At 30.8% G+C, this 18,758-nt stretch overlaps 1 protein-coding gene across 2 annotated transcripts; it reads left to right on the forward strand.

Moving 5' to 3' along the window:
• The first annotated feature begins 2,792 nt into the window (after window positions 1-2,792).
• On the forward strand, window positions 2,793-10,894 carry LOC106756571 (protein FRA10AC1). 2 transcript variants are annotated; one of them, XM_014639046.2, is made up of 11 exons: window positions 2,793-2,976; window positions 3,097-3,164; window positions 4,478-4,559; window positions 5,148-5,231; window positions 6,050-6,089; window positions 6,748-6,793; window positions 8,077-8,135; window positions 9,067-9,134; window positions 9,303-9,386; window positions 9,471-9,535; window positions 10,488-10,894. In XM_014639046.2, exons 1-11 carry the CDS (start codon window positions 2,921-2,923, stop codon window positions 10,592-10,594), a joined length of 759 nt encoding a protein of 252 aa, XP_014494532.1. In that variant the 5' UTR covers window positions 2,793-2,920; the 3' UTR covers window positions 10,595-10,894. The 2 variants fall into 2 exon arrangements, with proteins under 2 accessions (XP_014494532.1, XP_022634654.1); XM_022778933.1 differs by lacking the exon at window positions 10,488-10,894 and adding an exon at window positions 9,614-10,449 and having other exon boundaries at window positions 9,471-9,553.
• Window positions 10,895-18,758: the final 7,864 nt, after the last annotated feature.

Genomic DNA, 18,758 nt, shown 5'->3' on the forward strand with positions numbered 1-18,758 from the left:
AAATAATATTAAATAATTAAAAATCAATTTATTAGACATTTATGAATAAAATAAAATAAATATTAAAATAGTTTTCAATTAAAAAGAGTTATACTATTTAGTTTAAAAATTAGTACAATTCAGTTTAAAATTAGTATAGTTACTAGTTCAGTTCAGTTTATATTGTAGTTTAGTTAAAATTAGTTCAGTTTACAGTTCAGTTAATAGTTCAGTTAGTTCAATTTACAGTTCATTTAATAGTTCAGTTCACTTCATATTACAGTACAGTTCAGTACGGTTCAGTTTGATAAAACAAAATATAGTTCAGTTTAGTTTGTCTGAACTGTTTTACAGTTCAGTTTTTAGCAGTGCAGTACGATTTGCCCACCCCTAGATCAAAGTAGTTCATCAAGAGGTAAAGAGAGCAAACCTTGCTTTTTGGCTTTTCTGTGCAAATATTATTGATGAAAATTTTCTGTGATCTTGTACTGTGAATGTGCAAATGCTAATATTGTAAGTAGGTGCTAACTTTTTTTTTTATTATTATTCTATGTTCTTTGTTCAAAATATGTGATGGGTGAAATCGTTAGGTTGTGAAAATCTTATTGCTAGATTGAAAATAATGTGAGATTTGTGAAATTTATTGGGGAACATTTTAACTAAGGAAAAATAAAGTACTTAAGTTGTTTATTGAGACATGCCTCTCTTTCCTGAAAGTTTACTCAATAAGCTTTAAACTTATATATTTTTAAAAAACAAAATAGTACATGTTGTCTTGATGCAGAATTAAATGTAATGTTGGTTGTTGTATTTAACTTGTTGTTTCTATTAAAAAATAATAATTGTTACATGCTGTTTTCAGTGCAGGTTTTAGGGTATAAATTCTTGTTGCATTATGATTTGCTGTTTTGTTTTTGAAAGATTGTTATATGGTGTTTTTAGTGTATATTTTGAGTAGGAATATCTATTGTATTTGTATAGTAATTTTTGGTGGTTTAGTGTATAGAAATAAGTTTGGTGAAGTAGTATGGTATGATAATTAAAAATTCTAGTAATGTGTAGAAGCTCAGCGACGTAATGGTCGTACAAGATGAGTTTGAAATGGGAAATATGTAGCTAAATGAAATGGATGATTAGTAACGTTACTTTGGTTGCCAGTTATTAAGTTAGTAAGTCAAGTCTTTGGTCCACAATTCATGTATATTATAAGTGACTTGGAAAGTGAGGAATTGAGTTGTTAATGGATTGGAATATATTCTTAAACATTTCGAAATTTTGATTGTAGACTGTGTATGACTTTTCATCTTTGTTAAACTAAATGTTTACTTATCTACGTCTGAAAAATTATGAGTATGAATATGAATGAATGAGGTCATTATGATTTTTGCATGAGAAGCGTGAAAAGGAATGAGTATCACTTGATGTTGGAAATGTTGGATATGAGTGTGTTTGATTGATGAACAACTGAATGATTGAATAATTACATGTTGAGAGTTCTGGCTTTGGTGTGTTCATGTGATGATTATTTTTTTCTACCAAAGCAATAATGTTAAATGAACATGATTGAGATGAGGTTGAATTGTTTCATGAGATGATATAACATAGTTCGTATACTATAAAATAACTCATTTACTTCAATGTACCCGTGTCCTTAAGGACACCTAATATTTCAAAATAACTTCATTTATCGGAATCAATGTTCCAATAAACTATCTTCCCACCTATATACTTAAAGAGCATATTTTTTTATCAAGGTCCCACCATAGTGGACCACTACTTCAAACCTTTGATTTAGACATATTTCAAATCCTACCTTGCAAATGGAAACCAGGACCACTAAATAATCTTAAAATAATACCTGCGGAACTAATAAAAACTCGCAAACCAAGACAATTTTAACCATAATTGAACCTAAACCGAAATACATTCAACATAATTACACCCAAATCGACAAGCTTTCACAACACAATTACAAAATTTATAGCACGAAATCCATGCCCAATCAAACAAAAAAATTACATTTAACAAAATTAACAAATTCAATGTGAAATTAAACCCTAACATCCGAATCCAACAAACACAATATCATGTTAAAAATACTTTACCTAACCTACGTTCTTCCAATTGTAATTTCAACGAATCATGAATCAAAATTGAACACCAATTTCACTAGATTTTTCAATCCCAATTTAACCCTAATCACAAATCTCTTCCAAACTAATTGTAATTTCCGTTAGAAAAAATATCAAATTAAACCAATTTTACAAAAGAATAGCCTACTTTGCACATCTCAAAAATAGGAAAATTATTTTGAACTAAATTAACTAATAAGATAATCAAAATAGATATTAAAACCTTTATAATATATATGTCATAAAACATGTTGCTTAAGCTTTGTTCTTTTACCATTTGATGAAGTCCTTTTACAAAGAATAAAATAGGATAAAAATGATTTTGTTACCATCTATAAAATATATTTTTTTTAAAAAAGTTTTCAAATTGTATAATTTAATCTATTTTTTCTTAATCTTACTTAACTTATACTATTTATATTTTATTTTCAAATTATATAATTAAAAGAAAGCAGAAATTGATTTTTTTAATATGACTGTGCTAGAGGGATTTATGGAGATAAAAGAAGAAACTGTTTTTTAATATATACATGATTCAACAGTGTTTAAAAAGTTGTATGCTTTGTTAATTAATTTCTTTTGTATTTTTCTGAGAAAATTTCGTGGTGTTATCAAGTGAAAAAAATTTGTCATTATTAGGGTGATTATTATAAAAAAAATATTTAAATTGAATAAAAAAAGGGTTAGAGTTAAGGGCTGAAGAAGTGAAGAAACACAGTTTGAGGGTTGTTTTGCCTTCACAGGGAAAGGGCAAAACAAAGGAAAAAATTTTCCAATTGCTTTGCTTCATTTTGCTTGTTCTCATAACCATGGCATCGTTTGGATCCCTCAAATCCACCATTTTCGACAAAGAAGAGAGAAAGCAGTAAGCACTGTTTTTTTTTTTTTTTTTTTTTTTTTTTTAATTTTAACAATTATTTGATTCATTTGGATTGGGTCGAATTCTATTTTGATAAACCTAACTTTATCCTAATTGGAATCGCAGGCAGTATCAGTGGCATATTCGAGGCCTCAATGCATACGACCGTCACAAAAAATTCATCAATGATTACGGTAATGTTTCTGCAACAAAATCTTTAATCATATACTATTATTATTATTATTATTATTATTATTATTATTATGATTATTATTATTATTATTATTATTATTATTATTTTAAAATGAAGTTCTTTTGAAAAAATTCCTGTTTCTTGGTGGATGTTGTTTTGGTTTGGTATAACAATTATAGTTTTGTTTAGCGTTGATGGACAATAAGGATCTGAACATATTTATGGCTGTTGAAGTGGTTGGTTCCTTATAACAATGTCCTATAGCAAATGGGTGATGAACAGTTTCCTCCACTGAGATGAAAGGAGGCTACAGTCATCCTTACATATGTTTAATTATGTTATGAAAGCTTTAATCCTTTATTATTGAATACTTATATTACCTCTCTTAAAAATAAAATCAAAGTTCTTTCGGAGAAGTTTCGTTTCGTGATAGAAATGGTTTTGTTTAGGGTTGATGGACAGTAAGGAACTGAACAAATTCGTAGTTGTTTGTTTGGCTGGTTCATTATAATCATGTCCTATAGCGAATGGATGATGAACAGTTTCCTCCACTGAGTTGGAAGGAGGCTACAATCATCCTGATACTAGTGTTCAAATATGGATCTCATTTCTCTAAAGTGAAATGTGAGCAAAGTAATCTGGATTGTTGATGAGGAAATCAGCTGTTGATGTACTTGTTATGGCTCACATGCATAAGAAATCATGAATATGTTAATATATTAACAGTTCATTTTTATCATTAGATTACTGTACCTTGGTCACTTCAGAGGATCTGTATCTTTTAAAATACCCATCTTTGCACGTACCACCGATTTTTTCTTTTATTACTAGCAAGTTCTGCTAATTCAGAGCAAAAGGAGAAGCGGTAGACAAGTTTGTTTGTATTCTTCTTTGTTCCTTGTGTTGGTAATCAGAATGTGTTGCAGCTTTGTTTTGTTTGTTTCCAGTGACCTGCTGGAAATTTGATGGAGCGATAAATAACTAATAAAAGGATACCTTGATCGGAATTGCCTTTTGGGTAGTTTAATTTTCTAGAAAACTACAACGACATTGTTTAATTGGGGTAACTAACCCCAAACTACTGAGAATAGGGCTTATTCTATTGCTGCTGCCATGACGGATGTTATCATCTACTGTAGTTTACTGAATTATTTTCTGTTTATCTGCTTGTAGTTATTTACCATCTAGGTCCTGCTAGAGAATACTTCAGTTTTTGGTGAAATTTCAGCTTAGTTTTTTTTTTTTTTCTTTGGTTTAACTGTATTCTTTCTCATCCAGAATTTCTTCTTAGATTTTCTCTTTTTGTAACTACAGTTAATTTTTATGGAAAAGAACGACCTTCAAACTTGAAGTTGCCTATTAAAACAGATCAAGATACACTGAGAGAAGGATACAGGTAAGCTTGTTATATTGCCTTATTTAAGCTAAAGCTGGTGGAGTTTTTTTCCTTTTGTTATATTGCTTGAAACTGTTGCCTTGGCTTAGTTTTTCTTCTCTTGTTTTACAATAAGAAATGAGCCTGCCCTCCTTACTTTTTCCAGTTAAATTTCAATTATTTTCCTTACTCCTTTTTCACATTTAGTGGCTATCCCTTTTATCTTCGAGATTTCTTTTATGATAGAATCTACAACATATCCATGTGTTTTTTTTAAAACTTTTATGTGATTTTACCTAGCTATGCAAGTGAAATCATGATCAGAGGAGTACGGGATGCCCTACTTATATTTGACCCTCATATGAAATCAGCCTTTTCCTAGCAATAGCGTAATGGGTTTCTGTCATTTCATGCGTGTTCAACTCCATTGAAAGTATTGTGAATCTGAATTTTTTACCCTACATAAGATACTTTTGAATCTTACCTTATGAAGATGAATTTCTTTTTTATTATTGGGAACGAATTTTACCTTCCTGCATTATCATCTCTTCTCTCAATTTGTTTATCTCCGTGTCAGAATTTTAATGTTGCTAATCCAAATATTGCAAGATTCATTCGGTCAGAGGAAGATGATATGAATCCATCGTGGGAACAAAGGCTAGTCAAGCGTTATTATGACAAGCTTTTTAAGGAGTATCCTTTGCAAACATGTCCATTATTTTAGTAGTACTATTTATATGGTAGGAGTGAGGGTTTCTTTTATTTATTTATGTAATATTAGCATTTGGTTTTAATATGAAGTTTGATGAAATTAGTTGGTTTAGGAATACGAACAATGCACATGTAAGAGATTTAGAGATTTCTATAGATTAGATTTTGCATCCAATTTACCAACTTGGTCCCTCTTCCATAAAGCATTTTATATAAAATAACTTACACGAAAGGAATAAGAAGTTTATGATTGACATTGCTTCTGAATCATACCAATATGGGAATGACAGTTGTGAACTGGAGTGTAAGTACTTACCTTCGTTTGTCCTGTATATTTAAATCTTGATATTTTTGTTCTCTTGAGTAAATTTTGTTTTCGTTTCGTTTTTTCCCTAAATAATTGAACTAAATCTGCAATCTCTTTTTGATGGCATCATGGCAAATGAGACTAAGGAAATGCTATCATTAATTACATATATGATCTGTCCTTCCATAACTACAAAACATTTCCCTTTGGAACGTGAACTTATTGGGGCTATTCTATAGAGCACTCCGTCCTTTTGTTTCTCCCGATGATTTATCTCTTTCTCGCCTTATCAACTTGGAGCTTTTTTACTTTGTACCTACTATACCAGACACTTGTGAATATTACCCAAAAGTAGTTTTGACCTGGAGTTTGTTGATGGGAAATATTGATATTTATTTGTCCTTATCATGGTTTACCATCTTGCATTAACCAACTAATTTTAGGGCTATTGAATTTTGTTGTACTTGTTTGCTTGTACCTTAATCCTCTCAAGATACTGCCTAGCTGACATGTCACAGTACAAAAGTGGTAAGGTAATTACTCATTACTTTTAGAATATATCTTTTCGGATTGCTAAATTTTGCAATCTTTTGTGCTTATTCTTGTGACTGAAACTCTAGTTTGGTCTTCAAGAGATATGGTCAGTATCAATTGAGCCCCTGACAATTTTTTGCATCAGTTTACTTCCTGAAAGTTAATATTTCCATTCTGTATTTTTCCAGATGTAGCAAAGTGTACAGAAGGATTCAATCTATTGAGGGCTTGAATGATGCTGACCCTTTCTCTTTGGAAATATAAAATAATGGTTTAATGATTTTATTTTGGTTTTGGTAAATCACTCTGGCACCTATGGGCAATAATTTTTGACCTATTTCTCCACCTTTTTGCCTGAACACGTTGTTGAGCTGCCACTAGTCGGTAGTCATTATGCCTTATATCTTGCTGGCTCAACTATATTAATAGATTCCTGTGAAAGAGCATTGTAATCTTTTTTTTAAAAGTATCAAAAGCTATTTTGCATTATTATTTTGTAAAGTAAACTGCTTAAAATTTTGAAGTAAAGAAGAGGCGTTTTCTTTATATCTTTTTCATGGGGTCTTGGTGATCGAGGGATTTTATTAAGTCTAGAAACACATTTTAAGTAGAGTACATCATTAATGTTATGCTGATAAATTGCATTTTTCTTTTTAGATTGGCCTCAGGTGGAGGACAGAGAAGGAAGTCATGTCTGGCAAAGGTATCAAAAGTTATTTCACTGGCTATAGTATTAATATAAATTGGGTAAGTACCCAAACACTAGCGGAACTCACCTCCAAAAGCTAGCTATAGGGGTAATAACCAAAGACTTAAATACTTCACCAAATATCCCATACTGCTTGATGTGGGCTTTGACACCCCATAATAACCAAGATCTTATCAAATTGCTAGCAAGAAGAGAAACTTGTTGGTTAAAAATTGATGTCTAATGTATTTAAGTTTAATTTAGTTTCACTTCACCTACTTTGTACAGGCAATTAAATGTTATTCGTTAATTAATATCTAATTTATTTAAGTTTAATTTAGTTTCACTTCACCTACTTTTTACAGGCAGTTAAATGTTATTCGTTTTATAAACTAATCTTTAGAGTGGCCAATTGTTCAACTGAACCCTTTTAATAGAAAAACAGACACCCTCTTAGAAAAAAAATTTGAAATGTGAAGTAGATGTTGGCTTTTAAAGGATGCTCTATTGATGATATTACTTTCTTTGCGGACTTGTTGGCTTTGTGTCTACATCTTTAATTCTGTAAATTGTGGCTGAAACTCTTATTTATTTAATTTTTAAAAAGAACAGCTTGGGGAAGAAGAAACTTCTTTTAAGACATCAAATTTCAAGTCCTAATCCACCTTCATTCTTGGGCCTGCAACAGATCTCCTGTGTCCTAACATACAAAATGGTCTCTTCTGTGTTTATTCACACCTCATCACCAAGCAAAGGATAGTAGGTGGAAATGTAATACAAAACAGGTCTGGATGAGGGTAAATTACCATCCACTTCCTTAAGATTAAGAAGCAGCTTTAGAATTAAACTAAGTAACTCCGAAGTCAACACAGTTTTAGAACCTCACAACCAGCTGCCTTCACTACTTCACACAGGTAAAAAATATATCAGTTCTTTACTTTTAAACCAGCCCGCTCACTCATAGCAGAGTGCCAAGTTTAACCTTTAAATTGGAGATAGCATGGGTAAACATAAGACTGGAAAGAACCTTTGAAAAGACAGTACTATCCTCCATGAGAGTTTGCTTTGCAAAACTAAAGGAACAGAACATCACAAAAGATTTATAATTTTTTTAATATACTTAGTGTGGGATAAAAGGTGACTCAAGAGAAGGGACAATACGACTCTAAATATTTTATATTTACTAAACCTGGTTTCTAATTTTATCCACAACAGAGTGAGAAAAAAGTAGTTGTTTTCATTTGTTCTGTTTGGAATCCTTCTCAGCCTTAAAATTGATTGGTAATGCAACTTTCCAGGCCAGTTCATATGCGGTAACAAGCATTGCAATGAGAAAGATGGTTTAACAAGCTACGAGGTAAGCATTTTATGCTGATAACTAAACAATTGGCTTTGGGTAGTCTAATTGCGTCAATTGATCCTACCTAGTAGGTAAAGGATTTGTTATTTTATTTGTTTTGTCTTTGTTTTGGATTGTGTTATGCTGTTTACTATGTTTGGTTTCAGTGCAAGTGTTTTGGTTCAGTGTATAATGGTCATAAATAATTAGAAAGAGAAACACTAATTACACACTCTCAAACTCTTTATCATTGACTGAAATTTATTGGGGATCATTACATTTGTGGGTTCTGTTCCCAATTTCTTTAGTTCCACTCCACTTACAATAGTGGTTCTGATAAATTTCAACCCATGATAGTGTGAAAGAAATGTGTTCATAAACACTCTTCTAATTAGGAATAATATATGTTTGCTTTATTATACGCATTATATCAATATAAATGTTGAATCCATTGGTGTAGTCGAAATATGCATTTTTCAGCATCATAATGGCTAGTTTTCGTGCAAGTGTCTTTGTTGATTGTATCATGTTAATATAATCCCAAAAGAGAAACACTAATAACACTTTCAGATACACTCTTTAATTGGTTGAAATGATCTGGGAATAATTAAATTATTTGGATCCCGCTCCCAATTTTATTAGTTCCACTTTTAATTTTGTGATTCTTAATATATTTCAATCAATGATAATATGTTATGAACACACCTCTAATTATGAACATTATATGTTTGATTTATTCTATACATTCTATAAGTATAAATGTTGGATCCACTGGTATAGTTGAGATATGTGTTTTTCTGCATATGCTTATATTTTTTTTTTCTCTCAACACACTTCTTTGCTGATTATTCTACAAGCAGCTTTGTTATGTTTGAGGGCCAAGGAGATTAATTTGTGAATATCTCATCACGTGTTTCCAATGCTTTATTCTATTTGCTCCATATTACAGGTGAACTTTTGTTACTTTGAAGCTGGAGAAAACAAACAAGCCCTAGTTAAGTTGGTAACTTGTGAGCGGTGAGTCAGTGTGTGCCAATGCTGGTTTTGTGTATATGCCGTTGTCTTTCTTCCATACCGAATGTTAGTACCTGTGCTATTAAGGGTTTTGTGTGACTTTTTACTCATTGAAGGTTGTGCAAAAATCAACTTTGTATTTCATTTTTTTTCTTGGTTATTTTTTAATAGATGCGCAAGCAAACTCAACTATAAGAGGCAGAAAGAAAAGGAGCAGTTAGAAAAAAGGCAACAAGATCAAGATAGGCGAAAGAGGTAAGAACAATGCTCTCCCTGATCATGCTTTTTTTCCCCTCTTTTTGGCTAGAACACGTGGAGATTAAGTTCTTTTATTTATAGGAATCGTTCAAAGAGTGATGATGATCTAGATGATTACCAAGAAAGCAACGAGAGAAAGAGAAAAGGTTTGAACTTACACTACCTTTATAAGTTCATTGCCAGTTTTACATATTGGCATGAAAATCTGTGTTTTTGATTTATAATTTATTAATGTTGAAGAATCGACTTGTTGGATAATTTATCATTTGTATGAGAAAGATTAGAGAGTTTTCCCACATGTATAGCAGAGTCCAGTTCCTTCAGAGTGTACAGCATTCTCGATTGGGGCCTTCACTTCTGTGGCCCTAACACATTCCATTCCTGTTGATTCATCTAAGCATAACCAAATATGTAATGCACCAATTGTTGTGCTTGATACTCTAATTCATTTAACGAAGACTGACAATGCCTTTCATATCTTTTAGTAGGATTGTTTGGTTTTGTAATGATTAATTTTCTATCCTATTTTCTTAAGATGCAATTGAATTGTACTTGAAAGGAAAACATTAGAGGGGATTTGCCAAGCTTTCAAAATGTATGTGGATATGAGGTTATTATTGTATTGTAGCTTCTACTCTTAGAGTATTTGCCTAATCTTTGGTCATTATCTTTTTAGCCTCTTTCTCAAAGCTTGTCCACTTGTTATAATTAATCTTGTTGTAAATTAAGACATGTCTAATGTCTAATGAGCAGCTTGGTTGGAAAACTGTTTAAAAGCATTTTTCTGGAAATGAAAAACATTGGGGCTAGTTTCTGATCACTATAATGACATGACACCTTGTTCTAATAGGGTAAAAATTTGACTGGTAGCAATTGGTCAAATTAAAACATACATCTTTTCTCTGATTTGAATGGTGATTCTAGGGAAATGTGATTCATCTGTGTTAAAGCATGATGAATGAAAAGCTCATTGTCTGCTTGACTTGCTTCTCTATTGCTCCATCCAAATGTTTGCAAAACCTTTATATGCTTCAGAAATCTTGTCCTTAAATTTAATTGTAGTTACAAACTTAAACTTTCTTGACAATGTATTTACAGGCAAAAAGGCTTTGACTTCGTCCAGTCATCGTAAAATTGATGATGATGATGATGAGCATGACGACGATGATAACTTAGATGAGTTTCTTGAGGGTATGTTTCCTTGATCTTGGCTGATCGGCTGTCACACCTTAAAAGTGCTTCCGTGCATCAAAGCTGAGCAAACAGAAAAACGATAGGTTGCATGTGTATAGTGTTGTGTCTGAATAATGAAAATTGCATAGCAGAATGATCTGCTTCATGACCCTGAACTGGTTTTACCATATATAATGGACAAAAGTTGGTTGTTTGATGTATTTTTAATGAAAAACGAATGCAGCAGCTATTGTTAATGTGCGTATTTTGATGTCATGATTTTTGTATGTGACTTCAAAATATGATAAAATTCGAAGTATTTCATGTTATAATGGTTTGTGCATGAAGTGTATGATTTTCATTCATTGAGATTTTTCCTCTCATTAGTTTAAACTGTAAAGTTTATCAAATAAAACATGAAGAGAAACCATCAAAGCTTAAAGATTTTGCAATTATGATCACTACTTTTAATTCAAGTCCTTCAATATAGGACGTTAGTCTTTTAAATTTAGTTGGTGTTACTAAGTTGCTGAGTGTATCAATCAATGAAAATTAACATTGAGAGAAAGGGTTATCTTATTTCATGTGACACCTTTAAAATAAATTGTAAAATACAGAAAATAAAAAATAAAATGATTCACATATATCACATTTCTGAATAAAACTCATAAAAATAAGTATAAAATAAGTATTATTACATATCTTAAGTTCTCAGTGTTATCCTATTTTTTTTTATTATATTTCAATAATGTGAAAAGTATAAATACATTATCTACACTTATATCAATCTTATAAAGTTGACTTTTTATCTTATTTGAAAAATTAATATATTGTATAAATACTGAAAATAGTGTTGGAATTGAGTTTTCTCCATCTAACAATCCCACTATCTTACACATATAGATACATGATTTCAATTACTTAATATTACTGAATTTTATATTTCATTACAAATTAATTTGGAAATTCTAAAGATCTCAACTTGATAATCAATTTCCCTATGACCATATCAACACTCTAAATATTTTGATTTTTTATTTAAATATTTTGATTTTTATAAATCAGAAATTCGTTCGATATTTTTATTTTTGTTGAACTAAATGGGTATTCTTCAAAATAAAAAACTTCATTTAGATGTACTTTACTTTTAAACTCAAATAGATAAATGTCCTAAGGGTAATATTAACCAGGAAAAACTTACACTTATCAACATTAAGAATAATAATGTACTCAAATATATAAATGAAAATGTTATATATTTATTTTGATCAAACATAAATCAACCTAAAATTAAAATTGGGATGATAAAATAGATTATATATGATGGTAAGACACCAAAGTGGTTGGACTTATTCAATGTCTTTATTGTTATCGCACTAAATAGTATTGACATCGATTTATTGAAAGGAACCATTGACTTTTTTTAACAAAAATAAAACTATATTAAAATAAATAAATAAAAATAAAAGATAGCATTGAATAATTCTAACAATGTTTAAAAAAATATTAAATTAAAAATATATTTAATAATATAAATATTTTATAAATTCTTTGGTCTTATAGAAACCCTTTAAAATAAAGTTTTTGATTCCTTGATGATTAAATAACTAAGTATAGTGTAATAAAACAAATTCAGATTAAAAAGAAGTTGTGTTTGGTTTATGGGAAAACAAAGAAATAATATATTATGCAGTGTCTGCGGTTTTGTCGCATACTGTGTTGTATTAAGAGTGTGTATATTTTAACATCTGCTTTTCGGATAACAACAACATAAGTAACTAGTATTTAAATTTTCAAGGATAAAACATGCTTCTCTTCCTAATATGTCTAAAATCCATTTTTTTTTCCAAAACTTTTTATTTTAATTAAAATTTAAATATGTTTTTAATTCTTAAACATTAACATTAAAATTCGTTTTTATCTCAATTTCAAACTTTAAAAGTTAATATATATATATATATATATATATATGATATATATATATATATATATATATATATATATGTATATATATATATATATATATATATATTTTTTTTTTTTTAATTCAATCACATTGAATTTGGTTTATAGATCGAATAACGTAATTCACGTTTAAACTATTTATATAATTTAACAACTGATTCAAATATTAGTTTAAAATGTTGTTTAATATATTAAAAAAATAGAAAAAGAATATTAATTAATTTTTAAAGTTTAAGAATTAAAATATATTTGTGTAAATAAACTTTAATTTTACATTAATATTTAAGTGCTATAAATATCTTTAATCCTTAATTATAAAATACATAACTTTTATATATATTTTTCAATAAATAAAGAATTGTATCACTGATCTAAAAGTTGTGGTTATTTCACTGAAGTACTAAAAACTTTTCTGCATTAGTTTACTATATTTAAATTTAGATGATCTTTCAGCATATAACTATTTTCAAACAAATTTTCTATGATTTAAATATTGTATTTTACTTTACATACGGAAAGTAATATTCCACATTATAATTAAGTATCATTTTTATAAAGTAGTTTCTTTCTGTGGTATTTAAAATAACCTGCGACGGTGATAAGATGGACTATTAATGTGGTTGTGATTTTAGTTTATTCTATTAAACAGAAAATTTTGGACAAATTTTAGGGGTTTGATATTTCATAAATGAAGAGAAAATAAATTTTAAAGATTGTAATGTGTTGTCAACAAATTCAAATACTAGTATAAGAAAAATATAATATAAAAAAAGTACGTGGCCTTTCAATTTCTTTCAATAAAGATTCATGTGTATACAAATTTTAATTTTTAACATTACAAAAGTTGTGCCACAAAAATAACATAATCTTTTTCAAATTTCTAAGTTTACTTTTTTTCCTCCAGACATTCACGTTATAAATAAATACCAAGCCACTTCTAAACTGTTTTTAGTCTCTCAACTATAAAGTGATTTTATTTTTTTTTCTTTTTCAAACTTTGGTACATTTTGATCCTTATCCTTAAAAAAAGGATAATTCACTAGTGCAAAAACGCTATTTAACGTCACCTCTTAGACGTCGGTTAAGGGTAAGCACGACCTATATTGATGATCGTTGGCATTTTCGTAAATAAGTTGACCATATAGACGTCAGTTAGAAGGTGCCCCGACGTTTATAATATTTTAGACATTGAGGCCCCTCCTAACTGACGTCTATATGTCTGACAGGTGGGTGAAAAGTCATTTCTTTCAATCATATAGACGTCAGTTAGGAGGGGCCCCGACGTCTATATGGCGGAAATTAATGGCTATTCACCTACCTGTCAGAAATATAGACGTCAGTTGGAAGAGCTCTGACTTCTAAAGCACTTTAGACGTCCGTTACTCTGGGAACCGACGTCTAAACCCTAAATCCAGAAATTTAAAAAGTCACTTTTTGACTCCATTTAGACATCTGATCCCGCCACTCCGACTTCTAAAGCACTTTAGACGTCTGTTATTCTGGGAACCGACGTCTAAACCCTAAATCAAGAAATTTAAAAAGTCTGACTCCATTTAGACGTCTGATCCCGCCACTCCGACTTCTAAAGCACTTTAAACGTTTGTTGTAAAGGGAAATGACGTCTAAATGTCTGCATTAAAACACTGCGAAGGCGAGGCAGTAGTTACGCGCACTCATTGTTCATCATCTTCCTCTTGTTTTCTATGCACGGGCTATGTTTTTCAGGTTTGTTTTCTCACTTTTGCACCGTTTAAAATTAATTTTACTCCAATTACATTACTCTTTGATGAATTATTTTTCATTTGAACCGATTAAAATGCGTTTTCATTGAGTTTTTGTGCAGTTTTGCTCATGTCCTTAGGCAACTTTCTTGGATGGCGATTTCTTGTGTTTTGCACTCCTCCAGTTCCCTCCACTACATTATCAAAACCGTCCAATACAAAATAAGAACATACAATCCATTCTCTTCAACTAAAATATAAAGTTGTAAACTCGAATTACCATGACCTAGGAGCAACTCGAGAGGCCTCAAGTGGAGAAAGATCCTATCAAATACGGCGACATTTTAGACGTCTGATCTATGAGTCTGACGTCTATATAGACGTCTGACCTATATAGTTCGACGTCTATATAGACGTCTGACCTATATAGTTCGACGTCTATATAAACGTCTGACCTATGGGGTCCGACGTCTCATTTAACGTCACTCGAATAGACGTCGGTTCGGAATCTGACTTTAAAAGCCCAAAATAACCTACATTAAACAGCGTTTTTCCACTAGTGATTTTTCGTCCTCCAAAACTAACAACATTAAAAATAAGCTAAGGTGGTTAACGTCCGACCACGTGCAATGACATGTTTCCTTTTTAATTTTTGCCACGTGTTTGATTACATGTTTCCTTTCTTACATTGCTTTGTGCCATGGCAGAAGAGGAAGAAACTCTTACTACGTTGCATGACAAAGAAGCCCTTTCCAGATCGCACCTCCTCTGTAGTGTGACCGCCTTCTTCGAACAATCAGAATCACTAACTCTTTACTCAGCACCATCCCGCGAGTCAAGGTTTTAAATGCTCATCACCATCAAAACCACAATTGCAAAGAAACACTCTTTTTCACACGATTGGATGGTCCACAAACAAGGAGTAACAAAGAAATTAGAGAAAAGAAAAATGGACTAGGATTTTTTTTCTCGACTTATATAACTAAGAAATAAAATCAGTGTATTTTATAATAGTGTCACACTGATTTTAATTGTATTAAAGATAATATATCCATGTTAAAAATGTAATCTTTGTAAAGATTGTAAAAATATGAAATTGTAAGACTTGACAAGTGGCACTTGGGGAATGGCTGAACCAATTAAGTCAAATACTTCAACTTAAATGAGAAAAACAAAGCCTGCAACTTAGTTCGCTTTTCTTCATTTGAGAAACACACACCTTTACTTACAAGCTCTTTTTCTCTCCTTGCCCATTTCATTCCCTTTCCAGAATTCAGTAAATTGAACCATTTGATCTTCCTCTTGTAGCTAACTAAAGCACCTCGACACCCAAGGTTTCCTTTGGCACCGAATCATTCTGCTGTCAACAGAGGGTAAGTGTTCTTCTCTCTTTTCTTCTTCTTTGAGTCTTAGAACATGCAACCCACTAATTGCATGTGCTCTTGATTCCTTCCTTTTCGGATATCTTTTTCAATTTCAGCTTTAAAAGATGTTTTAATCACAAATTCTACGATCTATAGGGTTGGGGAAAATTCTGGAATTTTAGAAGGAAACATAGAAGAACTCTTGAGCTGTTCTGTACGAAATCCAGGTAAGGGAAGCTGGATTCTTTTAGTTTAATTGTAGAATGCTAAATTTATTTATTTGATTGTATAGAGAATTATTTGAATTGAAATGCATGGGTGAAATTTGTATGAATTGATACGGCTTTTGCTTGAATGAATGAATGCATGTATTGAAAATGATATTTTTGATTTGTGTTTGATGAGAGTGGATAATAGAAGGATTCTGAATGGTAGGATTAGGTGTAGGTTGACAATGGTATGGTTTTAGGGTGAGAATTCTGTTTCTGCAGGTTGTAAGTAAAATGACTAAGTTAATTTTAGCGTTTGAGTTAAAAATAAGGAACTTAGGTAGTGAGTTTTAAAAGTAGAGGTCCAGGTCTGAAATAGGTGCTTAGGACAGCTTAGGATAGTTAATTGTGACTTATAGGAGGTGTACAATTGATCTAAAACAACTTATAAATGGTAAATTTCGAATTGAGCCTCTAGGTAGATCAAATGAGTATTTTAGATCTTGCATATCTCTTAGAGTTTTGAGTTAGGATGGTGTGTGAGATTCAAACAAGTTAGATTCAACTTGTATTTCGAGTTAGGAGTGTCCAAAGTTCGCCAAAAGGCCTAAAACGAAACTTAGGGGGTAGAGTTGCTCAATTATGCAGAAAATCTGCATAATTCTCGCTTGTGCGCCCTAAAGGGCGCTTGGGCGAAATTTTCTGCTGTCATGTTTGTTTTTGATAGTTTGTGGGGTTCCGGACGTCCGTTTTGGACGTTCTTTAGGTCGTTCTGGGGGGTTTTTTACCCTTCTGGAGCCATTGGTAAGGGTTTCCAAGCTATTTGAATTACTTAAGTATAGGTAATTATAGTTGATAAAGAAATTGGTATTAATAGATGATGTTTCTGTGAAAACATGTAATGTATGACTTATTTCTAGCATTGTATGATTCTTTTTAGGATTGTATGAGTTAATTATGTAGGATTTGTATGAAACCAAAGTAATATAACATCTTTATGTATAAAGTTGAGAATTTAAAGTCAATGAAGTTGGTATGGTATGAATTATGATTCAAAGAGTTAAGTATCATCTCTAGGTGAGATCTAAGTTAAGTTTCTAGAATGAATATAAGTAGCTCAGTCTTGGGGGTTGCCCTTAATACTCTAATGATTATTCAATCTCACTTAGAGAAGATTAGTTCATGTGGTGAGAGTAGTAAGGGGTCCTAGTCTTGGTTGTCTCCATTTTATATGGGCCAAGGTGAGTGATAGAAGACTAACCTTGTGGTGGTAGGATGGAACCCATAGCAATTGGCTTTGCAAAGCAGTAGAGGCCACCACAAGTGCATAACCCGCCATAGCTCGATGTTCATTTCAGGTCCGGACGAGTCTAAGTCTAACACCACTTAATAAAACCACAACTCATAACTTAATTAAATTGTTTTTTCATGCTTGAAATTCTTGAATGCCTCTTTTAGTTTGATAATCTCTTAGTTAACTTGTTTCCTTTTGAAATCTAGCTTACCCTTGCTTTGTTTGCTGCCTGTTTTGTATGTGTTTGTTTTCTCTTGCAACGATCATCCAAATTGGATGTGAGCAGAGGTAGGAGAGGCCCCTCTGGAACAGATTCTAGATGTCCCAGACGTTCCAGATACTGCAGATGCTGCAGAGTAGTATAGTTTAGTTATTATCTATTGTATATAACTTGGTCTTCTTTCCTTTTCTTCTTTTTGAAAGACTCTATGACTATATGTAAAGCTTTTACATTTCATTTTGAATGATTGTATTATATGTACTTCATTTAACCCTACTCTTGACTGCTTTACTTTATTACATATGATGCATTCCATTCAATATGATTTATACATATATTTTTGGGATGTTACAATCTTAACTTACTAAGTCAATTTTATAAAATTAAATTAAATATAAATTCACAATTTTAATTAATTGGGTTTTATAAAATTAAGTTAAACTTAATTTCACAATTTTAATATGGTATGAAAATAAAAAAATTTTATCTTTCGTTTCTCATTTTTCACATTCACTTTTCTTATTTTATATTTTCAATCAATATTTTTTGCATTTTTATTTATTTAAAAATAATATTTTTACCACAATTGAGACCTTTGGTTTTGTAGTGACAACCCAAACCAACCTCACATTTTTGTTACAAGAAACAAAAGCAAACATGACAATGTGAACAACATTTGAAGGTAAAAAGATTCTTGGGCCTTTATTCTTTATCAGATAAATTATTTACAGTGAAAAGGTGATAAAAAATAATAAATAATATTTGAGTATTATCCTGCTATAAAAAATGAAGGCTTTTAATATAAAATTTTAAACTTTAGGTGTGTAAATGAAGAGTGAGTAAGCTAAGAGAGTTTAGGATGGTGCCACGTTTCTTTGTCGCTTACCCATCAAAGAGGTTGAGAAGTGCAACTAACACGTGCCTCATGCACGTGTCTTCCCCTCCTTCAATTTCTCCGCAAAACAACAAAATTCTCACCATTTTCCAAACTCTGCTATGCCAACTGCAGTTAGTTGCCATTAATATATTTAAATGCATGTCTCTCTCACCTCCAGACAAACTATTCTAATAAATCCACCCAGTCACATCCTATCCTAGCACAAACAAAAATATTTATTATTTTTATTTTTATTTAAGAAATTTAAATTCATATTTATATTTTCAATAATATATATATATATATATATATATTATAATTATCATATTTTTAATTGATATAACTTTTTAATATGTTTTTTAAGTGAAAAATCAAATATTTTGATAATTGAAACAAAATAATCTATCCATATAAATGTTCATTGGATGAATGGAACTAATTAACTACTAAAATTCATTAAGGTTAATAATTTGATTATAAAACATGTAATTAAACCATCACCTAACATGAAATGTGGTTTTCTAAATACTAATCTTGATTAAATTT

The sequence above is a fragment of the Vigna radiata genome, chromosome 2 (genome assembly GCF_000741045.1).
Source record: "Vigna radiata var. radiata cultivar VC1973A chromosome 2, Vradiata_ver6, whole genome shotgun sequence".
Classification (NCBI taxonomy): Eukaryota; Viridiplantae; Streptophyta; class Magnoliopsida; order Fabales; family Fabaceae; genus Vigna; species Vigna radiata.